The 26,250-nt window shown below is 36.3% G+C and overlaps 1 protein-coding gene across 4 annotated transcripts in view; it reads right to left on the bottom strand.

Annotated features, from left to right (window-relative positions):
• Positions 1–26,250, bottom strand: part of DNAI7 (dynein axonemal intermediate chain 7) — a 62,737-nt gene that overhangs the window by 3,063 nt on the left and 33,424 nt on the right. For all 4 annotated transcript variants that reach the window (XM_074325910.1, XM_074325911.1, XM_019737736.2 and 1 more), the window contains 5 exons: positions 9,569–9,644; positions 6,813–6,973; positions 3,861–4,017; positions 1,857–2,071; positions 501–668 (listed from right to left, as the gene is read on the bottom strand). In XM_074325910.1, coding sequence (XP_074182011.1) covers positions 501–668; positions 1,857–2,071; positions 3,861–4,017; positions 6,813–6,973; positions 9,569–9,644 — 777 coding nt within the window. The remainder of the gene's footprint in view (positions 1–500; positions 669–1,856; positions 2,072–3,860; positions 4,018–6,812; positions 6,974–9,568; positions 9,645–26,250) is intronic.

The raw sequence follows: 26,250 nt of genomic DNA, 5'->3' as shown, positions 1-26,250 counted from the left end.
TTAACATGGAAGGATCTCATTTAACTAAAGCCTTATGAATAATACAGTATAAGCAGTATGCAGGCAGTGAGGCTCTGCCAAGAAACAGAAGAGGGTTTTGAATATCTGGTCCTAGTATGTGTTTAATTTCACCTGACTTACCATGTTTGGGAAACTGCTGAGTCATTTACTCTCTTAAGAAATCTTAAATATAGCCATTCTGGAAGAAGAAAGAAAATATACCAAATGCGAAGTTGCTCAGACTACCTTTGCTAAACCGGCCAGCTGTAGATGTGTTCCATTTTCTCAATACGAAGATCAGGCTTCCTTTCTTGGGGAAGATTATTGAACTTAAGAGAACCCTGAATTTCTGGTCTTGCCATTTATCCCTTCCTTTCTAACTATAATCTTGTATAGCAAATATAGAAAATCCACAATGTACCTTAAGATTTATATGAAATTTAATATTTGCTAGCATTCTAAATGTACATTACATTAAGTTTGGAAAGGTTCATTCTTACCTTATAGTTTATAGCAACATAAAAATGAGAGTGTTCAGTAGGGAAGATATTCAATCCAGTTTCTTTCAAAGCAATAATGAAAGAAATAGGAGTCATCCATTTTCCATCCAAAATAGAGGAATGTTTTTTGTTATTTAGTTTGACTGAAGCTAACAAGCAGAGGTCTTCCTAGTTTCAACAAGAAAAAAGAAGCTTTTATATAAGTAAGTTAAAAAATTATTACTGCATTATCATTCTGGTTCCAGCCTTTAGGTTCTTTGTACCTTTTTTTTTTTTTTTTAATCCTATGTCATTCTATATTAAAGAGAATGCAGGCGAGACACGTTTTAGGACTAATCTGAAAGCTCCACCACAAAGTCTCATGTTACCTTAAGCAGTTTATCAACTCTTTGGGGGCTTTATCTGAACAATCAAGGGACTAGACTAAAGGATCTCCCAGGTCGCCTCCTATGTCCTAAATTATGATCTGAGAACACAGCATATGTTCATGTTGAATTACAGTAGCTACTTGATAGCAGTCATGTTTCAACTTTGAAGGATTATACTTGCTTCTACACATAGATTTAACATAAGAATGCAAAATTATCCAGTTTTAAAGTCTGCAGCATTTAAACTGCAATCTGAAAGTTTTCAGAGTTCGCATCGCTTACCTCCTTTGATGATAGTCTAGTCTTCCTGCCCCATTCGTAAGGCATTTCAGGCTCTCTCTTAGAACATTTTAGTCAGGTATATTTTACATAGTATAAAATTCACCCATTTCATGTGAATAATCCAACGATAATTTTGTAACTTTACTGAGTGGTGCAGCTATCACCATTAACCCGTTGCAGAACATTTTCATCCCCCCACCCCCAGCCCAGACCGCTCACGTCAATTCACAGTTAATCCTCATTCCCGCCCTCAGACTCAGGCAACCACTCATCTGTTTATTGTCTCTCTAAATTTCAGACTATGTATTAGGCTATGCATAATAATTTCTGACTTATGAGCAAGACGGGATTATTCACAGACCAAACTTGAAGGAGATTACAAATGGCTGGGTGACCAAGATCAGGAATCTTCTAGAGAGTGGGTCAGAAACTCTGAAAGTCGTACTATAGCCAGGCTTGTCACTGCATTAATTCTATTCCTAGTAATATTAGGATACAAATGTGTGCCTTACCTTTTACATGTTATTTTCTATCTATTCAATTAATGTTTAATTTAGAAATTATAGCACAACGTATATATTAACTATCTTTATAAAAGATATATTTCAATATGTTAATAACCAGTGACTGATTGCTTTGACACACTCTCTTATCGTCGTCAAAGAGCTTTACCTCTTGGATATGACTCCCAACAACAGTGATTTACCTTAATTTGTATTTGAATCTCAGTAAATACTGTCGTCACAGTCAAAAGTACTTTATCCACATTAAGTGGTCTTAGTTCCCAAGACTGGTATGGCATGTGAATATGAGTATCTTGAATCAAAGTAACAGGGCCCAAACTTTCCAGGCTGAATGATATAAGTCTTTCTTCTGATTCGTAAACTACACTGCTGATGCCATCAGTTGTCCAATGTTTACCTTTATAATAAGTGAAGAAAATGACATTAGTTTCATTTTTTCCTATACAAAAATAAGATGAATGAAAACACCCAAATAAGTGCAGTATGTGTACATTGATCTTTTACATTAGACTAGAATCTCAACTAAAGGCCAGCTTTGCTGGGAGTTTCTTTCTGTCTGCAGGATCAAGTCCAAGCTCCTCAGCATGGTATGTAAGACCTGTGAACCGAGCTTTGACTCAGTATTTCTGGCTTTATCCCTTGCCACTTTCACACCTGTTTTCAGTCACACTTTTTATTCCCTCAACAACCTCAAATGCTTCTGAACATGCAGTTCTTTCTTCCTACTCTTCCTTAATCTTTTAGAGAACTTCTCATCATCAATTTTTTGATCAACTTTAAAAGTCACTTGTCTTAAGTATAGAATTAAATTATTTTTAGTAAATTTACCCAGCTGTGCAACCATCACCACAATCCAGGTTTAGAACATTATTCTCTTCCCAGTAAGTTCCCTTAAGTCCAGTTATAGTTAATTCCCATTCCCACCTCCAGCCCCAAGTAGCCACTAATAAACTTTCTGCCTCTAAAGATTTTCTTTTTCTGGACTTTTCATATAAATACAATCACATAATAGTGGTCTTTTGTGTCCCTTACAACTGAATAATAAAACAGGACCCAATTGAAAAATGGGCAAAAGATTAGAATGAACATTTCACCAAAGAATACGTATGAAAGGATAACAGATACATAAAAATAATGCTCAACATTATCAGTCATTAGGGAAACACAAATTAAAACCACAAGATAACCACTTCACACTCACTAGAATAGCTATAATCAAAAAGACAAACAATAACAAATTTTGGCAATGATGTGGGAAAACAATGGGAAACCTCCTATATTTCTGGCAGGCATGTAAAATGGTATAGCTACTTTGCAAAACAATTTGGCAGTTTCTTTAAAAGTTAAATATAAATTTACCATTCAGCTAAGCAATTCCATTCCTAGGTATATACCCAAGAGAATGAAAACATATGTACACAACAAAGACTTGCATGCGAGTGTTCTTGTAGTCTCTTAAGGCCTGTTCAGTATTTCCTCCTATAAGAAGCCTTCCGTAGCTCTCCAGAATGGCGCCGTCACTATTCTGCTCTTTAGCACTTTTACCTGTGATAACACCTTACACATTGTACTGTGATATTTTTCCCTGTCTGCCTCTCCTACAACTTTGAAAATTCCCAGAGGACAGAAATCATTTATCTTTATATTTCCTATTGTTTAGCACATGTGGGGAGCAAATGAATGAATCATTCTTTTCCACTTAGCTTTCTCTTCTTCTCACATGCTAGTTTCTACTGACTATTTTTGACTCTTAAATTTAATATAACAAATACAATTATATTGACGAACTAAGTTGTAGTTCCTCTTTTTCTACATTAACAAAATTATTTTAATAGGTAAAGGTAAAAATTACGCATTGTCTATAAATACATTCTCCAAATTTTCAGTAATTCCAGGCAAAAAGATTCCCTGTAGTTTAAAAAATACTGTAGTTGTATGCTGTCTAATTACTGCAGTTAGAGTAAAATTTTACAAGTTATATTTCCCTAAGAGTTATAAAATTCAATAAATTTTAAAATTCCAATCTATTTTCACTGAGAGCCAATAAAACAAAGACCCTGGAATTGGCATTGAAATGTATAAGATTAGGAACTCAGTTTACACACTGCATTTTCTGTTTTAAGGATTTGTATTATTATACCTCTTGCATTACATAATTATCAAAGCTGATTAAGGCATTACTGTACCTTCAGCATCCCACCTTGCGACCATAGGATCCTCAAAAAAGATCACATTCTCATGAACCTCAAGCATGACCCCTATGGGTGGGAAAGCACTTTCTGTTTCAAAGTCTTCCGTAGTTACTGGAGGATATATATATTTCTGTAATCCTTCCTTGAGTATCTTTTAAAAAATGACCAAACACCACCAAGTTAGAAGCTGACTGATAACAGTTAAAGAAGTAAATATTGCTGAATATACTATATAGTTATTTTTAATAAGCACTGCAGTTTGGTCCATTTAAATACAGACTAACAAGATGTCACAACAATATTAAAAGATAATGATTAAGGGGGAAAAAAAATCACTAAATTTAAATATGATTTCAGAACCCTCCTGTGGGCATATTCTGTGCTGGGGCTTACTTATCGTTTTATTTTTGCAAGGAACTGTCCAAGGCATATATTTAACAGAGAATATAAAAGGGACTTAGATGAATCGAGTAATTTGTCAAAAATTACAAAATGACTTCAAAGAGGCATCAGAACTCAAACAAGAGCTAAAGGACCCCGAATCCCATGTTCCAATACCTTGGGATTAGGGAGCATAGGTGAAGAGAGAAAGAAGTACAAGCAACCATTTGAGAAGCATAGAAATGAATGGATGAAAGTAAAAATCATCACATTGTACACCTTAAAATTACACAATGTTATATGTCAATTACATCTCAATAGTGCTAGGAGAAAAAAAGAAAGTAAATTAAACCACCAGCAGGTTTCACTGAGATAAGGCAGATTTATCTATTATCTGAATGCAACAGAGAAGAATCCAGGGAAGGGTGGAAGATTAAAAATGTTACAAAATAGAGGGAAAAACTGGGTGGGGGGAAAATTCTAGAGGAGGGGAGAGATTATGGAAAAGATACTTGAGAAAAAGGAGGAAGGTGTGTTTGTTGCAGGAGAGAAATACAGGTGTGTAGGAGGAGACTCGGGGCGCAAATGCAGAGCATGGAGTATTGTGATCAGGACATTCTGCCAAAATTCAAGAGCAACAGATCTTTGGACGACTCCTTGAAAATCTCAGCTCAGGCTGGGACCTTCCTACAGATAAAGAGTTTTGAAGGCCTCCCTTCACCAAAAAAATGTCTTTCTTGGACTCACCACTGTCCTTCAAGCATCACCAAGGTAGGGGAGATTGATTCAAATAGATTCTTCAAAAGTGGCTAGATCAGAGTATCTCCCCCGGCTTGCTCTAGTAAATGCATTCTCATTTGTGGTGAGAAGGGGAAAGGAATGGCAATATCATCCCCAATAGGGTGAAAATTAGTTCGAGGAGGGGGAGTGAAAAAATTGTATTCTTTTATGTATAAAGCACAGATGTACATACAGCACATAACATAGATATGCAGTATACCTGCAGTATTAAAATTTCATGGGGAAGGAGAGGAAAAAATGTTTCACAAAAGATCCTCACAGAGGTGAGAATGAAAAAAAAAGTTGAAATATTGCTATCATGCAAGGTCTCAGCTCCCACTCCCCGCACAAGAATGCAGGACATGGTGAGGCCAAAAAGGAACACCAACGGAGCCATAGATAGGGGAGTCACACGACTATATTCTCGCTGGTGGCTGGGCTGGAGACACAGGAAGCAGGAGCCACAATCTGCCATCTGCATCTCTGCCAACCAACCAACCCTCTTGCCAGTGTAGCCACGGAAGTTATATTAGTGGCCAATGGCTAACTGGCAACAGCTGATGGCCACCCAACAACAGAGCCAGCACCTTTCCACGTGAGGCCAAGAGCCTGGAAACTGCTCTCTGGGGCTCTGTCCCCACAATTGCTCTAATACAAGAATGGGTGAGAAGTGTCTGGCAATCTATGTACATATGTGTACAGAAAAAGGGCAGGAGAGCAAGGAAGGAAGGAGCAAGGTGCTATGACAACATAACTGGGTACATTTGGGACACAAACCACCGTGAGGTAGTTAAACCAAGTCAATATTAGTGCAAATGTTACTAGGTATTGCAACGGGAATGAGAAACGCCTTGAAAGATGACCTAACAACTGCTGTTCGTATCATCAGTATCTTTACTACTCAAAGTGTGGTCCGTGCATCAGTAGCATTGGCATCACTGGAGCTGTTCTTCTCAAACTTGAAAGAATCACACGAGGGTTTTGTTAAAACGCAGACTCAGTAGGTCTGAGGTGAAGCCCCAGATTATGCATTTATAACAAGTTCCAGGTGATGCTGGCGCTACTGATTCATGGCCCACATTTTGTATATCAAGGATCCAGACTAGTGGTCCTCAAACTTTTAGAGTGTGTTTTCCTAAAACAGACTGCTGAGCCTCACACCTGCAGATTTTCTGATTCAGTATGACTGGCGTGGGGCCTATGAATTTGCATTTGTAGCAAATTCCCAGATGATACCCCATGATGCTGATGCTTCTGGTCAAGGGACCACATGTTAGGAACTGCTAATCTAGACCACAAATTATGATCCCTGGAAAAGCTGGCCCTAGTTTTTGTAAATCAAGTTTAACAGGAACACAGACATGCCCCTTCATTTACATGTGGCTGTTTTAGTGTAACAATGGCAGAGCTGAGGAGTGGCAGCAGAGCTGGTATGGTCCACAGAGTTGAAAATATTTGTCATCTGGGCATTTATAGAAATTTTTTTCCAGCCTCTGAAATAGATTATCATTATTAAGGCCAAAATGGCAAAATCGAAACATAGAGCTATAGGTTTACAATTAAGTTGACATTCATGAATTTTGGCTTTAAAACCCATATTATTTTTCATTCCTTACCTTTAGTACTCGTTCAAATTTTATAAATTCGAGATAATTTAAGATTACATTTTTTCCTTTTGTGCTTGCTTAATAAAGTTAAAGTTTATTAGATGTTAGAGCATTTGATATAAAGTAAAAGTATGAGAAATGGTTGTACTCATAAATTTTTATTTAAGAATCAACCTACTTCCATAATCATCCACCCCTTCACTGACTTGCACTGTGGGGGAAGCTCCAAAATATCCAAGTGGTACACTCCACCCAGAGCTGTGAATTGGCACATGTCAACCTCATTGTCTTCCAATAAACGTGGCTTTTCAGGAGCATTCTCTATCAGCAGCAACTGTGCTAAAATTAATCAGGTTAATTCAATTACTAAATAGATCATAACATCTTTGCATTTTCTTAGGAGGGAAATGAAATAAATTATAGTACCAGTAAAGGAAGGTTTTATTTATAGCTACTAAATCTTTTTCAAAAAGTGGTTAATTCAAAACTATTCCCAAAGCTAATCTTTGGAGTGGGAACAGGTATGTGTAATGGTAGGATGCAGGGAGGGCTCCATTTATATTTCATATACTAGCATTTTAGGAATCGGTATACAATAAGCATGTGTTGTTATTAAAATACAAACTAAAAGTGTATATTTTATTGTAGGGGAGGAAAGATAATTTTCCCTCTACCTTTCTGAGTTCTTGGCAGAGACCCCTATAATAAAACACAGATTAACAAGAGAAAAATAGAAGTTTATTAACATGTATGTCTCATATACACATGGGAGATCCTCAGGAAAAAAATGAGTAACTCAAAGAAGAAGCTTAGAACTCCAGCTTATAGAGCATCTTCAACAAAGAACAATAATTTGTGGAGAAATTACTGGACAACGGAAAGCAGTTTTAGGCCTCTGAGGGTGAAGATGAAGGCAAGTTAGTAAAGTTTGTTATGTAGATTCCTCTGGTGCTCTCCACAAGCTGATAGGGTCTAAAGCTATCTTGGAGAATTAAGCTTTGTCCTTCCTGGTAGACAGGCCAGGGGGGACACCTTTGAAAACATATGTCCTGCTTTTAGGCAAATAGGAGCTGGGTAGGGAGCTTTCTTGCATCTGTATCTTTTCAATTGCTGTCAGCCCAAAATAGTCCTTACGCCAAAGTGGCACATTTTGGGGCAGCAGATTCTGTTACCCTTCATTCTAAAAGATCAAAAAAATCATTTAACACAAAATTTGATAACTGCCAAATTACTTTCTAAAAATTGGACACTATCAGGCCAAATATTTGAAAAAAAGTAAAATGATAAAAAAGAAAAAAAATTGGATCTATATATAAAGTTAAAGCTAATTTTTTTTTCAACCAAAAAAGGCCCAGCTCATAAAAAACCAGGGATAAAAACTTGAAAGTGAAGAAACTGGATTGGATAATCTCTTGTGTTCAGAAATTTTATAGGGAAATTCTATGATCCCATAATTCTCAATGTACAATCAGGAAAATATCTGGTCATATATTACTGGGACCATTCCCACCTTTCACCAAAATTCTTTCAATATAGTGTAATAGGTAAGAAAGGGAAATCAGACCATTTATAAGTTCTACCCTATACTAGCTGTATGACAAGATATGTTAATTAATATCTCTATTCTCAGTTCCTCCCTCTACAAAATGGATATAATAGTAGTATCTATCTTACACTACCTGGGGAAGTTGTGAGTCATGCATATAAAGACCTCAGAACTGATACCAGACATAGTAAAAACTCAGGAACTGTTAGCCTTATCTTTTCTCATTATAATTTTCCTCTCTCATAAAAAGAAGCACAGTGAGATGGCTTTGATTTTTAACCCATGGAGATCAGGCACTGAAAATTAATGAAAATATCCAAAGAAAATTCCAGTTAAGCAATTTCCCTTTTTTCCTTATGTACATTCAATAAAATGCAGACTTTAATTAAATCTCCAATGTATCTAAATAATCCATCTACTTGAAAAGAAAGTAAGAAAGAATACTGTGTTCAAATTTAGACATTTATGATATATATTATTCAGGGATCATCATGTAGAAACCTTGGTATTATTGACAGAGGTTCATGGATTGACATGTATGATATTTCTAAAAGAAAAATTATCTTGTAGGGGTAAATATATAAAATTATAAAGGTATAAACCTAGTTGACTACAGAAACAAAAGTATGTTGAAAAAAGTAATGAAGTAGACAAGAAGCCTGTTGTGAAAAATATGCTATTTAGAAAACAGATTCCTTAGAAGTTATTGGTAAAGCAGCATCATGATAAAAGATAATGGAAAGGATGTACATACCCTCAAACTAAAAGATTTGCAAATTAGATATCACTACCATTATGACATTTTAAAACTATATCCAATTTCTACTTCCCAGGATATGACTGAATACTAAAGTGTTGAGAAATTTCTGATTGTATATGTGTGCTTGCAAATGTTCACTGTAATATTGTCTGTAATAATATAAAATAGAAAGAACTTTATTGTCTATCACTAAAGATTTAAATATTGTTCCATTATTATATGGAATTATATAGCTACTAAAAAAAGTATGGTTACCAATGTGTTCTGTATGAATAATGTAGAATATTATTCATTTAAGTAGAATATGTATTGTGGTGTATATATGTATGTATGTGTGTATGTATGTATGTAAAACATGTTATGTAGAAAAACAAATTCCATTAGGTGAAAAATAGTAATTTTCAACAAAAATATCTGTATGAGATGATCCCATGGTTTTATTAAAGAGAGAGAGAGAGAGAGACAGAGAAGAAGCAAGCACATTGGTTATTTCAGAAGAGGGGTTATGAAGAATTTTCACTTTAAATATATTTCTGCAACATAAATATTTTTATAATGACCTTGAATTTCTTTTGAAAGCAGAAAATACCAATAAAGTTAAATTCTAAAAATATACGTTAAAGAATACCTGCTGAAACGTTTTCACTTAATAATTTCATCTCCAGTTCATATTTTGTGGCTTCAGATTCTTCCTGGACAAAACTCTACAGAAAATGAGAGGACAGATGGGTGTGATTGTCAGTGTGTGCTTCAGCCCAAATTCATTCTCCTTCTGTTCCATTCATACTTCAGATGCCTGTTACCTTAATTCTAGGGCCCCAAACCGACATTTGTTCTGGCATAAAACTGAACTTTAAAAATCATATTTTAAAAATCAGTTAAAATGAGAGCACATCTCTACAGAACTTCATGGAGGCAGGAGCTAGCCTGCTCAGATTCTCTGCTGAAAACCCTCAAGTGTAAAATAGGGAGACTAGGAAGCAATGCAAGCTATAAAAATATTGTTTACATTTGCATTTTGGTTTTAGATAAGTTTTAATTTGGTTTGATTTTGGCAATCAGCTCGCTGATGGAGTAATTCCAAAGCCTACTTTTGGGTAAGCCTCTCAAGGAAATTAAAGATGCTGTGAACCAAGGAAATAGAAGATATCTCATTATACTGTAGTGTAATAAAAAGAATACTATAGTACGAGGACAATAAGGTCTAGAGTTTATATCTAAGTCTGCCACTGAGTTTCCTTTGTGACCTTGAGCAAGTCATTTAACCATTATGGGCCTCAAATTTCTGACCTAATAACATATTTGGTACTTAACTGTATGCCAGACATATAATACATCTCACAAACAATTCTAAGAGGTAGATATTATCTTCATTTTACCAAAAAAAAGGAAACTGAAGCTTAGAAATATATCTATGCTAAGGATCAAATAATAGAAGTAAAGAATTTTGTATACTGTAAAGCACTAGATAAATGCAGAGTTGTTATAAAAATTTGGCTGATATTCACAAACTGGATACCCAGCAAACTTCATTTGACCTCCAATACCACCTGTACTTTCTTTAGCAATAGAGTAACCTTATACCAGAATTCTAGTCAGAAGCTTAAAGCCAGCTAACCCCACCATGCCTTCATCTTCAGTCACCATACAAAGCCATGTCCCTTAGTAAATTATCCTTTCCTTTACTCTCATCACTGTATTGTCCTGTATCTTCAATTGGACCAGTTTTAACACTATTGTATTCTCTGCCAACCCTTTCCTTTGCAACTCTGAAATTTCTCACTTATTCACTCATTCATTCAAACAATTTTCACAGAGTGCTTAAATTGTGCAGGCATTGTTTAGATACTAGGAATAAAACAAAAAAAGAAAAAGACAAGGTCCCTGACTTAAGGAGTTTCCAGTCTATAAGGAAAGCAGGTGGACAAATAGGTATAAAACAGTTTTGTTGTTATTGTAGTAAAAAGTAAGGGGGTCCACAATAGAAATACAAAGGAAGAATAATCAATTCTGTGGGTGGGTGAAGACAGGAAACACTACCCAAAGGTGATCAAGTTTGAACTAAATCTTGAAAGATAATTAGGTGTTCCCAAAAAAACCATAGGAGGGAATTCCAAGTGTGAGTGAAGGCAGAAGGGCATGAAGCAAAACAGTGTTCCAAGCACCCCAAGCAGTCAGGTATGGTTGGAGTGAGGCATGCTAGGAAGGTGTAGAGATCTGAAGCTACAGAGAAGCAGGAGCCAGATTGTAGAGAGTTTGGGAGCCACTCTAGAGACTAGAATTTCTCCTATGGGTAAAGGAGAGCCCTTCTTTCTCCTATGGGTAAAGCAGGCTTTTAATTAAAAAAAAAAAAAAGTAACATGAAATTTGTGTTCAAAATATTCTGGTGACCAGTTGACAAATGGATGGCTTAGTGGAGAGAAAGAAGTCCAGTGTAAGAGGATCAGGGCCTAACTCAAGGTATAAGCAATCAGGGCCATTAGAAAGCGTATATATGAGAGATGATAAGTAAGCAAAATATACATAACTTGGATGGCAATTGGATATAGATGTAAGGCAAGGGACAGATGAAAGCTGAATTTCAGGTGTCTGGCTTAGGTATTAAGGGAATGGTGGTACAATTAATTATCAAGAAAAGAAAAGGAGGAAGGATAGGTTTTTGGGGAAAAGTAGTGAATTTGATTGTAGATATGTTGAATTTGAAGTGCCAGTGATACATCAAGGTGGCTTTTGGTATTATCTACCATTAAAAAGCCAGTTGCAGATGTCATAAAAAATGGCGGTGTGAAGTGGCCTCTTGAAATCTCCCCTGGAATGTACAAAAAATTGAACAGCTATAACTCCACAAAGGACTCCCTGCACAGCAGACAGGCAAAACTAAGAGGCCCACTACTGAAATCACCTAAGGGTGGGCAAATTGCACAAGCAGGGGAGGAGGGAAGGGAGAAGTGCGGTGATGGAGCTGCGCCGGCGCAGGACGCAAACCCAGCTCAGTGCTCCGAGCTCACTGCATCCAGGAACTATCACAGCTGCGGGAGAGGGAAGAACCCAGACTGCTAGGGCTCCGCTTATGGCCCACAGGACTGAGGGGACAGTATATAACACGGCAGAACCCAATGCTCACAGCAGAGACCTCGGAGCAAAGACTGAGGGAAAAAGGCTGAAAACGGTGGTTTAAGCCCTCACTGCTGAGCAGAGAACGGAAGCCTTAGGCACTGAGACTAGCCGCCCCCTCCCTACCCTCCCAGAGCTCGCCCTGCCCCCACCTACCCAGTGCTAGAAGCGGAACAGTAGCGGTGTCAAATCAAAAGAACAGAATATTTGCAGTTCTGAGAACTGTGGTCCACAGACACAGACTCACAGCCCAACTAGTTCCAGCAAAGGGGAGGGAGCTGTAGAAGCAGGACTCGCTGTGGTGGTGGTCGCCGCCATTGCTCTGGGCCACCTCTTGCAACCAACCCCACCCCCTCCCCACCTATGGGGCAGATCCCTGCAGGAGTAAACAGAGCTGCTCTGAATCTGGTGCAGGAAGAGCTGTGGAACTTCAGAAGCTCTCCGCGTCCCCACAGGGACGAGGCGCCCTATGACCCAGGTGAACTGTTCACAGAGGAGAAGCCCGCCTTCCAGGGAATCCTCCCATTGTGTGAGAATCCGGAGTAGTGCAGAGAAAACACAACACTATAGTGTAAGAGAGAATAAAAGGCTCCAGTCAGAGAGAAAATAAAACATTCTACCAACACCTACCGGAAATCAAAAGAAAAAACGTCATCCTAAAACATCAGACATTCTATCAACCTGTTGCAGAACCCACTCCTGTAGATTCTAGGAAGAGAAATCATAAATCATTAATGGCCATGAATAACCAAGACAACAAGACAGCTCAGAAAGAAAATGAAAAGTCTCCAGAAAATGAACTTAAAGATATGGAAATATGTGACTTAAATAACAGAAAATTCAAGATTGCAGTTCTTAAAAAACTCAACGAGAGGCAAAAAAACACAGACAGGCAGTTTAATGAACTCAGAAAGACGATCAAAGAACAAAATGAACATTTTACCAAAGAGATTGAAGTTTTAAAAAAGAACCAAACAGAATTCCTGGAGATTAAGAACTCAATAAAAGAAATGAAGAATGAAATAGCCAGCTTAGGTAGCAGAGTTGAACAGATGGAGGAAAGATCAGTGACATAGAAAATAGAAACCTGGAAATGACACGATGGAAGAAAAAAGAGACTTGAGACTTAAAAGAAATGAAAGAACTTTACAAGAACTTTCTGACTCCATCAGAATGAGCAATATAAGAATAATGGGCATACCAGAAGGAGAAGAAAGAGAGAAGGGAACAGAGAGTATATTCAAACAAATAGTTGATGAGAACTTCCCAAACTTGTGGAAAGAACTGGATCCTCGAATCCAAGAAGCAAATAGAACCCCTAATTACCTCAACCCCAAAAGGCTTTCTCCAAGGCACATTGTATTGAAGCTGTCTAAAATCAACGACAAAGAAAGAATCCTCAGGGCAGCCAGGGAAAAGAAGACGGTAACCTACAAAGGAAAGCCCATTAGAATATTATCATCAGATTTTTTCAGCAGAAACTCTATAAGCCAGGAGGGAGTAGAACCAAATATTCAAACTATTGGAAGAGAGAAATTATGAGCCAAGAATAATATATCCAGCACAGATATCCTTTAGATATGGAGGAGGAATAAAGACCTTTCCAGACATACAAAAGCTGAGGGAATTTTCTAATACATGACCTGCACTACAAGAAATAGTGAAGAAGGCTATTTGACCAGCATCAACAGGAACAATTTGTGGCAACCAAAACATAAAAGCGGGGAGAGTAAAGACCTGAACCAGAATATGGGAATGAAGAAAGTAAGCATGCTGAAGAAAATGGCATACTCTAAATATGAAACTTTCTTTTGCATAAACTTAATGGTAACCACCCAAAAATATCCAGAACTGAAATATATAATGTAATAAAAGAACAAACAGATGGAAAAATCATAGAATACCACCACACTGAAATAATAGACAACAACAAAAAGACAAAGAAACAATAGAGACACAGTCTTACCAGAAAACTAAAGCTAGAATGATAGGAAACACTCACATATCAATAATCACCCAAAATGTAAATGGACTGAACTCACGAATAAAAAGGTACAGGGTAGCAGATTAGATTAAAAAAAACTAAACCCAACCATATGCTGCCTCCAAGAGACACATCTCAGCTACAAGGAAAAAATATAGACTCAACATGAAAGTGTGGAAATTGACACTCCAAGCAAATGGTATCCAGAGAAAATCAGGTGTGGCCATACTGTTCATCCTAAAACTTCAGACTACACATTTTTTTTTCTAGTGTACATGGAACATTCTCAAGGATAGACCATATATTGGGACATAAAACTAGCCTCAGCAAATTTAAGAAGATTGAAATCATACCAAGCATATTCTCTGATCATAAAGCTTTGAAATTGGATATCAACTGCAAAAAGAAAGCAGGAAAAACCACAAATGCGTGGAGATTAATCAACATACTTTTAAAGAATGACCGGGTCAAAGAAGAAATAAGAGGAGAAATCGAAAGATACATAGAAACAAATGAGAATGAAAATATATCCTACCAAAATTTTGGGGATACAGTGAAAGCAGTTTTAAGAGGGAAACTTATATCATTACAGGCCTATCTCAAGAAACAAGAAAAATCTCAAATAAATAACCTCATGTTATGCCTTAAAGAACTCGAAAAAGAAGAACAAGTGAAACCCAAGGTCAGCAGAAGAAAGGAAATAATAAAAATCAGAGTAGAACTAAATGAAATAGAGAAAAAAAGACAATACAAAAAATTAATGTGACAAAGAGCTGCTTCTTTGAAAAGATCAATAAAATTGACAAACCCTTGGGTAGACTCACTAAGATAAAAAGAGAAAAGACACTAATAAACAAAATCAGAAATGAAAGAGGGGAAGTTATCACGGATGCCACAGAAATTCAACGGATCATCCAAGAATACTATGAAGGACTATATGCCACCAAATTCAATAACCTAGAAGAAATGGACAAATTCTTAGAAACAGATAGCCTTCCTAGGCTGAACCATGAAGAATTGGAAAATCTAAATAAACAGATCACCAGTAAGGAAATTGAATCAGTCACCCAAAATGTTCCCAAAAGCAAAAGTCCAGGACCAGATGGCTTCACTAGTGAATTCTACCAAACCTTCCAAGAGGATCTAATACCTGTCCTGCTCAAACTCTTCCAAAAAATATAAGAAGAGACAATACTCCCTAACTCATTTTATGAGGCAAACATTACCCTGATAGCAAAGCCTGGTAAGGATAACACACAAAAAAGAAAATTATAGACCAATATCTCTCATGAATACAGATGCAAAAATCCTTTAAAAAATTCTAGCAAATCGAATGCAACAATACATTAAAAAGATTATTCATCACAATCAAGTGGGGTTCATCCCAGGGGCACAAGGATGGTTCAACATCTGCAAATCCATCAATGTGATACATCACATAAACAAAATAAAGGACAAAAATCATATGATTATATCAATTGATGCAGAAAAAGCATTTGACAAGATACAACATCCATTTATGATTAAAACACTTAATAAAATAGGAATAGAAGGAAAATACCTTAACATAATAAAGACCACATATGACAAACCCTCAGCTAATCTCATAATTAATGGTGAAAAACTGAAGCCCTTTGTTCTGCGTTCAGGAACATGACAGGGCTGTCCCCTATCACCTCTGCTTTTCAATATAGTGTTGGAAGTCCTTGCCAGAGCAATCAGGCAAGAGAAAGAAATAAAAGGCATCCAAATTGGGAATGAAGAAGTTAAATTATCACTCTTTGCAGATGACATGATGCTGTATATAGAAAACCCTAAAGACTCCACCAAAGAGCTATTAGGAACAATCAACGAATACAGTCAAGTTGCCGGCTACAAAATCAACGTACAAAAGTCCATTGCATTCCTATATACTAACAATGAAATCTCAGAAAAAGAAATAAAAAAAAAAATTCCTTTTGCAATTGCAACAAAAGAATAAAATACCTAGGAATAAACCTATATGCTGAAAGACCTATTTGCTGAAAACTATAAGACATTTTTAAAAGAAATTGAAGAAGACACAAAGAAATGGAAAGACATTCTATGCTCACGGATTGGAAGAAGCAACATAGTTAAAATGGCCATATTACCCAAAGCAATATACAGATTTAATGTAATCCCCATCAAAATCCCAATGGCATTTTTTAAAAGAAACAGAACAACAACAAAAAAATCATCAGATTTGTATGGAACCACAAAAGACCCTGAATAGCCAAAGCAATCCTAAGAAAAAAGAACAATACTGGAGGTATCACACTCCCTGACTTTAGCTTGTACCACAGGGCAACAATAATCAAAACAGCATGGTATTGGCAGAAAAACAGACTCACAGACCAATGGAATAGAATTGAGAACCCAGAAATAAACACATAAATATAGACAGATAATTTTTGACAAAGAAGGCAGAAACATACAATGGACAAAATACAGCCTCTTCAATAAATGGTGCTGGCAGAATTGGAAAGGTACGTGTAAAAGAATGAAACTGGACTATCTGTCACCACGTACCAAAATTAATTCAAAATGGATCAAAGACCTAAGCATAAGACCTGAAACAATAAACTGCATAGAAGAAAAAATAGGTACTAAACTTATGAACCTTGAGTACAAAGAGCATTTCATGAATTTGACTCCAAAGGCAAGGGAAGTAAAAGCTAAAATAAATGAATGGGACTATATCAAACTTAAAACCTTCTGCACAGCAAAAGAAACCATCGACAAAATAAAGAGGCAACCAACTGAATGGGAGAAGATTTTTGCAAACAGTACCTCTGATAAGGGGCTAATATCCAAAATATACAAGGAACTCATACAACTCAACAAAAAAACAACAAAAAAAACCCCACTTGAAAAACGGGCAGAAGACCTGAAGAGACATTCCTCCAAAGAGGACATACAAATGGCCAATAGACATATGAAAAAATGTTCAACATCACTAATCATCAGAGAAATGTAAATAAAAACCACAATGAGATATCAACTCTCCCTGGTTAGAATGGCTATCATCAACAAGACAAATAGTAACAAGTGTGGAGAGACTGTGGAGAAAAAGGAACCCTCATACACTGTTGGTGGGAATGCAGATTGGTGCAGTTGCTATGGAAGGCAGTGTGGAGGTTCCTCAAAAAATTACAAATAGAATTATCATACGACCCAACAATCCCTCTCCTGGGTATCTACACAAAAAATCTGAAAACATTTATCCATAAAGACAAGTGTGCTCCAATGTTCATTACAGCTTTGTTTACGGTGGTCAAGACATGGAAACAACCAAAATGTCCTTCAATAGATGAATGGATAAAGAAGTTATGGTATATGTACACAATGGAATACTACTCGGTGGTGAGAAAAGATGAAATAGGACCATTTGTGACAATATGGATTGATCTTGAGATTATAATGCTAAGTGAAATAAGTCAGACAGAAAAAGTAGAGAACCATATGAATCACTGATATGTGGTATATAAACCAAAAACAACAAAAGAACAAGACAAACAAATAAGAAACAAAAACTCATAGACACAGACAACAGTTTAGTGGTTACCAGAGGGTAAGGGGGAAGGGAAGTAGATGAGGGTAAAGGGGATCAAATATATGGTGATGGAAGGAGAACTGACTCTGGGTGGTGAACACACAATGTGATTTATGGACGATGTATTACAGAATTGGATACCTGAAATCTATGTAATTTTACTAACAACTGTCACCCCAATAAACTTTAATTAAAAAAGAAAGTTTACTAACTAAAAAATAAACAAAGATTATGTATGTCATCACACACACAAAAAAAATCCAGTTGTATTTGTTTCTTACAGGGATTATGACCATTAAAAATGCCACAGATATCAGATCAATAAGCAAGTCAGGTTTTCCAATTCACATCTTCAAAGGGTTGAGAATTCTTCAGAGTTTAGACCAAACTGGTTTCTTAACTCCTTGCGGGAAGGCTAAGAATTTAGACTTTCTCAACAGAACTTTCGCCTTGATAACCACAGCAGTTCAGTACGCAACAAACAGGAATTTATCAGCTTCTATATCATCACATGATAGAATAATCTTGTGTTTAACACATTGCCTTTACAGAATTGAAAAGTTTTACTATTTGATGTTACTCTTTAGCTCAATTGACTTTTTTTGAAGTTAGACTTCTTGATGAAGGAAGCAATGTGTCAATTTACATTCTTTTGCAAGCTCATCAATCTTGGTAACTACTCTAGAATGTTTTCATGTCATTGCAGCTGTTATCAGAACTGACAAAAGTTAAACTCCAAGCCACATTTGTTGGCAATATAACTCCTCATAGTTTTATATGTTATAAAACTCCTCATGTTTCTTCATATTATCATCATGTTTTACATTTGGTAATGAAAGTCCTCTTTCCATAATTGTTTTATAAAATTGGCTGTTTTCATGTATTTTTTTCTTCTAAACTTTAATAGTGTTTTATAATAAATATTTTATTTTAAAATATTTTTTATAAAAACCTTTTAGGTTTGTAATAAATCTATACAAAATAACATTTTCTAAATTTGCCTGGAAATGTTGACAGAATATGAAGCAGAGAAGATAGCTAAAGTATGACTTTTCAATGAACATGACTCAATAGATACAGAAATTGGCTTATAATATGAAAATAACTTCATGGAACACTAGCAAAGTATTTTTTCATTGCAACTTTATAAATGCACAGATATTGTAACATGAAAAGTCTTTTAATCTATATGCAATTTGAATTTGATGTAGAAACATGACCTGGATCACAAATAAAATCACTGGGAGCAGAATAGGGATTCCAGAAATAGATCTCAGGATCCTCTTGGGAATTTAGCATATGGCATTTCAGATCAATAGGAAAAAAGCTTAGGTTTATATGGTAAGTGTTTTGAGATAGCTGGCTAAGATTTGAAACAAAATAAATTTAGATTCTTTCTTCGCACTTGACACTAAAATAAATTCCAGATGGATAAAAGGTTTAAATGTAAAATATAGCTAATCAACAGTCATAGTCATAAAAATCGTAAAATCATTTGAAGAGAACATAGGAGATTGATATCAACAATAATTTATGAAGGAGGTGATCATACTGCACATCTGCAAAACATCAGCACTGAATACTTTACAAATTTGATTAAATGTCTTGAATTTTGTTGTCCATCAAAAGAAGATCTATACAAAGATATTCACTGATCTGAAATCCAATTCTTTCATAAAAGATCATTGAAATTGAAGTAGAGCTTCAGAATAAATTGTTTGAACGGGCTCTTGATAAGGAATTACATATGAATTGTGAAAATAGAGTGTCATTGCCTCATGTCGAATAAAATTTAAGAATGATCATTCTGAGTTTGCTGGAGTCTTATCCATTCCTGTGACTTGACTACCATCAATAGGTCAGTAGTTTCCAAATCTATGCTGGGACGCTCTTTAGGCTGCACACACACTGTACTGCTCAGCTGCAGAGGGCAGGGCACAACCTGCACGCTGACGTGGTAGCTGTGTCTGTCTTTCCTCAGAACTCCAGGATCGCACTGCTAACTTCACATTGCCATTTGTGGGTCCCAAACTTACTTACCATGCCCAAAAGAAAACTTTTGTATCACTGTCATTCTCAACCAGTTCAGCCCATTCCTATCAATCTCAGTAAATTGGACCACTATCTCCTTTGTTTCCCAAAATATAAACTCAGCAGGATTTGTTAGTTTTACTTCCAAAACATATCCCAAACATATCCATCTTTCCATGTCTCTTACTACTACTTCGGTCCAAGCCACCTTGACCTCTCATGCCTCCCCAGTACTACTTAACTAGATGCTATGCTTCTATTTTGGCCCCTCATAATTCGTTCTCTGTGCAGTAGTCAAAATAACCTTTCAAACCTATGAATCAGATCATGCCACTCTTCTACTTACAACCCTCTAATGGCTTCCCACTGCACTTACAATGAAATCTCACCTTGTTACTCTGGCCTGCAAAGCCCTGCTTCATCTAGCTTCTGCTTCCCTCTCTGACATCATCACGTACCACTTTCCTCCTTGCCCACTATGTCAGTCAGCTGGCCTACCTGGTCCTCATTTCTGTCTCATGACTTTTGCAGTAATTGGACCCTCAGACTAAAATATTTTTACCCTAATTACCACATAGCTGATTCCTTCTGGCCATTCAGGTCTCAGCTTAAATAATTACTCATCATACAAGTCCCCCAACCACCCAATCTGGTTACCACCAGTCAGTCACTCCCTATTGCTTATACCATGTTTCCCCGAAAATAAGACCTAGCCAATCAGCTCTAACGTGTCTTTTGGAGCAAAAATTAATATAAGATCTGGTATTATACTATATTTATATTATATTACATTACATTATATTATATTATACCTGGTCTTATATTATATAAGATCCAGTATTATATTATATTATATTATATTATATTATATTATATTATATTATATTACATGAGACCCAGTCATATTATAGTAAAATAAGACTGGGTCTTATATTAATTTTTGCTCCAAAAGATGAGTTAGAGCTGATTGTCCAGCTAGGTCTTATTTTGGGGGGAACACAGTATAATCCTGTTTAATTCAGTGCATGACATTTATGAATATCTGCTATTTTCCAATTTTTCTTATTTATTGTTGATTTCTCCTGATTTGTATGTAAATCACAAGAGCAGTAATCTCGTTTGTCTTTTCACCACTGTCCCCTGAGGACCAGAACAGTGCCAACTTATACATGTTAGGCACTCAAAAAATATTTGTTGAACAAGTAAGGAAACAGGAATAAGGTCCAGAGTATGACCATGGAAATGGATTGCTGAAGTAATTTTGTGGGAAGTTGAAGGCTGTTGAATGTTAATGCTAGGTTTGTTACATAGGCTAGTCTCACAGATTTTTCATTTATCCATGCTCATGCCAAGAAGTCCCCGAATATCTAAGGCTATTTCATGTCTCTACACTTTTCCCACTGACCAAAATAATTTCCTTTCCTTCGCATCTAAACTCCTTCACGCCTATCAGAAGAGTTAGCTCAAATGCTACTGCATCAGAGAAGACTTCCAATCTGTTCATTCTGTTTTATCTTTGGATTTTTTAAAAATCTCTTAACTCCCATGTATAATCTCTCTCATTGCACATATTAGAATGTATGGTAACTGTTACTGTTCTCCTCCACAAGATTGTTACCTCCTTAAAAACCATGATCATGTTGAATTCCTTATAGAAGGTACTTAGTAAATGTTTTACATATACTCATATTATATATATGTAATATACATTCATATTCATGTTAAATCTTGTATCTGTTGTTTAAGACTATTTTTAACTTGAACTTTTAAAAGTTCAAAGGCCCATATACTACCATGCATGCCCTTTTAATCATTAAAATATTTCTGAAGTTGATTATCATTTTAAAAAACAACACTTCTCATAAAAGTCCTACACTTAAATTAGGCTTTTCTAAAAATGTTGTAAAATATATTAATTGAGAAGACAGTATTACCCAGTACCTACAATATTACTGTATTATTGTTCTTACAATTTAAATGAACTAAAATATGGTATTAAGAGCCCTCTAGTGGCAAAGTTCTTAATAGACCCATGAAAAAGGAAAAATGTAATTAGTACCATCTTCTAAATCTAAGCGATTTAATGTTTAAACAAAGTACTAGATACTGGTTATTAGTGATCATATCACATATCAAACACAATTCAAGTGTTATTGGCCATAAGTCCCTACATTATTATACTAATAATTGCAATCAGCTTCCAAAGTCATTAAAAAGATATGACAAATGTAATATTTATCTTAAAATATGCAACTTAAAATTATAAGAAGTTTATCCTAAAAAAGAAGTTGTAAAAACAGAGGAATTTCTTTCTCTAAAATCAAAACATAGTAAGTTTGCCTACTGATCTTACAGGAAGTCCCTAACTTACACATACACTCACACGAACACATGTACACACACACAAGTTAAATTTCATGAATTTCTATGCCAGTTTTTAAAATTTAGAATAGTTTGCCACACAAAGAAAAGAGCATTATGGATGACATTTAGAGTTACAATAGTCCCTATACTGCTGTGATTACAGAGGAATACAAACCTCACTACCATCTATAAATACTGCTTCAAATTCACTGAGTTCCAACTGGATTGCAAGGAGCACAGTCTTCCTGAGGCTGTGGTGGTGGTGGGATGCTACCTGTCAACACTTGCACTAGGCCAGATCACCACAGGGTTCAGAGCCACAAAGGAGAGGGTCCCAAGAATCCCTGGTGACAAAACTGTAGACCCCCTAAACAGCAGAAATGGTCCTCAGGACACCCAACTTTCATTGAAAAGGTCTTAAGTGTCTCCAAAACACAGAATAATTTTAATGTGCGTAGTGGTTGTATTCCTTGATATGGGTGGCTGTTCCTATTTGTTCACAACAAATCAGACTCACGTCATGGCCTGATTTTAATCACTTAACCCTCCATTCATCCACTTATTCCTTCATTCATTCAGTAAACATTTATTAAGTCCCCATCATACCAGACCCTGTGCTTACTGTAAATACAAAGTCTATCAAGATAGTCTGGTCTCCAAGATTGTCCTTTTGTGTTTAAGGGAAGAATTCTAATAATTAAATACAATGATATAAGCATAGTAGAGAAACATCTAATTTAGTCTGAAGGTAAGGGGAGGACCTTGTGGATATAAAATTGAAGTCTTGAAAGACAGGCAGAAGTTAGGTGCAGTGGATGAGGATGCTGGGAGGAAGGGAATTTCACAATAACAGAAGAGCAAGTGGCGTGTCAGAGAGGCTTGTCATGAACTCTCTCCCTTTAAAACCAAAAAGGGAAACATGTTGTTTTATTTTCTATTAGGAAAGCAATGTGAGTTCAGAACTTATTTACTGAAAATTCAAATAATACAGAAGAGTAAAGAGAAGAAAAATATCACAGATATTATACCACCATTTGTCCTTTCTCACACTCCCTCCCCCACCACCAAGATAGACACTGTTTGATGACTAGGCATTCAGATTTTTTTTCTATGCATTCACAAGTATGTTTTCCACCTCACAAAAGCATAATCCTATTGCAAAAGTGTTTTGTAACTTAGGATAATATTGTAAAAATATATCTTCGCTATCTTTCCATATAAAAGTATATAGGTTCTGGTTCAAGATGGTGACATAGGAATATCCTGAATCCACTACCTCCCACAGACACATGATATATACAGCTACACATGGAACAATTTCCTCTGGAAAAAAGAAACAAAACTAGCTGAGAGATTCTTACATATCTGGCAAATGATAAAAAGATCCACATCAAACCAGATAAGAGAAGCTGAGACACAGTCTCACATACACCCCACCCCTATGCAGCAACCCACAATCAGGAGGGACCTCACAAATATAAGCTTCTCCCTGAGGAGTGAAAGGTTTCAATCCTACATCTAACACCCCAACTTTTAAGACCTACGACCTGAGAGAACAGCTCCCAAAATGTCCAGCTTTGAAAGCCAACAGGGATTGCATCCACACAATAAACGGAAGTTCTTAAAGAGCTGCATGCATGGACTCACCTACCCCAGGGCCCAGCAGAGAGGCAGCCAACTGAAAAGCACAGAGACTTTCTGTGAAAGAGGCTTATTTGTTTATCTTAAGGCACAGACCTTAGAGGCAGGCACCTAATTTAACACACGTCTAGGGTCCTACTTGAATTACTCTCCAAAATTAGGTACCAGCTTTGTGCTCTCCGTCTTGCTCCAGATCACCGATATCTAACAGAAGGGAGTTTGTACCCTCATCTGGCACCCCAATTTTTGTGGCTGCCACCCAGGGGACATCACTAGATTCCCTCACTCTAATGGCCACTAGAACTCACAGTCACAGATCTCACAAGACTGTAACAGACAAAAAACAGTATTTAACTGGCTACCACTTCCAGGGCACAGCAAAGAGGCAACAGACCCAAGAGATGCTCTTTCTGTGAAAGAGGCTTATTAGTGTATCTTCTTAGCTGTGGTCTGAGGGACAGGCTTCTAATTAAACACACATCTAAGGGCCAACTATAATCTTCCCCAGAGATATCAGGAGGTGGGTACTATCTTTGCACTCTCCCTCTGCTGCACTCTAGAGCACTTGTATCTTCTGGGGGTGGGGGAAAGCTTATACACGTCTGGTGCCCAGGTTTTTATGTCTGGTGCTCCAGTTTTGGTGGCTGCTGCCCAAGGGAAGCCCCTTGATGGCCTGGCTCTGATGACCAGATGATGAACTCTGTCCATGAGTTCAGTGAAACCATAGTAAAGAAAGAAACAGTTCTTAACTGGCTATCACCCCAGACCTCAGCTCAGAGGGAGCAGACAGAAACACCCATCTCCCAGTCTTCCCCTGAAAGACGTATATTTGCATACTTTTAAAGCTGGTGCCTGAAGGTCTGCTTCCTGTCAGCCCAAATCTAGGTGCAACTGAGATTCTCCTTTGGGGACATTGGCACATCAACTGCTGAGAACCACTAAAAATAAAGCAGGCTGCTTGCACAGTCATAAAGAATTGAAAGACAACCAAGAGTTAAGAAAGGGTTGAATGATAAACTTCATCTCTTACATGAGGCCACTCCTTCAAGACTGGAAGAAATGGCTGTTTTATCTAATACACAGAAACCAACACAGAGAGTCATGAAAAATGAAGAAATAGAGGAATATATTCCAAACAAACAAAAAGCAAGATAAAACCTTATAAAAAGATCTAAATAAAATGGAGATAAGTGATTTACCTTATAAATAGTTCAAAATAATGGTCATAAGGATGCTCACCGAGGTTGGAGAAGAATGGATGAACAAAATGAAGATTTCAACAAAGAGAAAAATATAAGAAAGTATCAAACAGAAGTTACAGAGCTGAAGAATAACTGCACTGAAAACTTCCTTAACCTGGAAAAGGAAACAGACATCCAGATCCAGGAAGCCTAGAGAGTACCAAAAGAGAGAAACCCAAAGAAACCCAGGGCAAGACACATTATAATTAAAGTGTAAAAAACAAAAACAAAAAACAAGAACAAAAACAAAACAAACAAACAAAAAAAAAACAAAGACGAGGAGAGAATGCTAAATGCAGAAAAACAAAAAACTTGTTAGGTACAAAGGAATCCCCATAAGATGCAGCAGATTTTTCAGCAGAAAGCTTTCAGGCCAGAAGGGAGTGGCACAATATATTCAATGTGTTGAAAGAAAAAAAACAATCCTGCCAACCAAGAATACTCTACCCAGAAAAGCTGTCATTCAGAATTGAAGGAAAGATAGTTTTTCACACAAGCAAAAACTAAAGGAATTCATCACCATTAGACCTGCTTTACAAGAAATGTTAAAGATACTTTGTTAAGTTGAAATGAAAGGGCACTAATTAGTAACAAAAAACATGAAAATATGCATCTCACTGGTAAAGGTGAATACATAGTAAAATTCTGAATAATCTAATATTGTAAAGGTGGTGGGTTAATCACTTATAAAGCTAGTATGGAGGTTAAAAGACAAAGTAGTAAAATAATTATAACTACAATAATTTGTTAAGGACTACAGAAGATAACGAGATGTAAATTGTGACATCAAAAATATAAAATGTGGCAGGGAGAGTAAAAATGTAGAGTTTTAGAATGCATTCAAACTTAAGTTGTCAGCAACTTAAAATACTGTTATAAATATAAGTTGTTTTATGAAAGCCTCATAGTTACCACAAAACAAAAGTTACCATAGATACACAAAATATAAAGAGAAGAGTATCTAAGCATATTACTATAGAAAATCATAAAATCACAAGTGAAGAGAGCAAGAAGAGAAGAAAGGAACAGAAGAATTACAACACAGCCAGAAAACAATTAACAGAATAGCTGTAAGTACATACCTATCAATATTTACTTTATAGATGAATGGGCTAAATTCTCCAATCAAAAGACACAGAGTGGCGGATAGATTTAAAAAAACAAGACCCATCTATATGTTGCCTACAAAAGACTCACTTCAGATGTAAGTACACACAGACTGAAAATAAAAGGATGGAAAGAGATATTCCACGCAAATGGAAACCAAAAGAAAGCTGGGATAGCTATATTTTTATCAGACAAAATAGACTTTAACACAAAGACTATAATAAGAGAAAAGAAAGTTATTACATAATAATAGT

This window comes from Rhinolophus sinicus, linkage group LG02 (genome assembly GCF_036562045.2).
Source record: "Rhinolophus sinicus isolate RSC01 linkage group LG02, ASM3656204v1, whole genome shotgun sequence".
Taxonomy (NCBI): Eukaryota; Metazoa; Chordata; class Mammalia; order Chiroptera; family Rhinolophidae; genus Rhinolophus; species Rhinolophus sinicus.
This window is presented reverse-complemented; position numbering and strand designations above follow the sequence as displayed.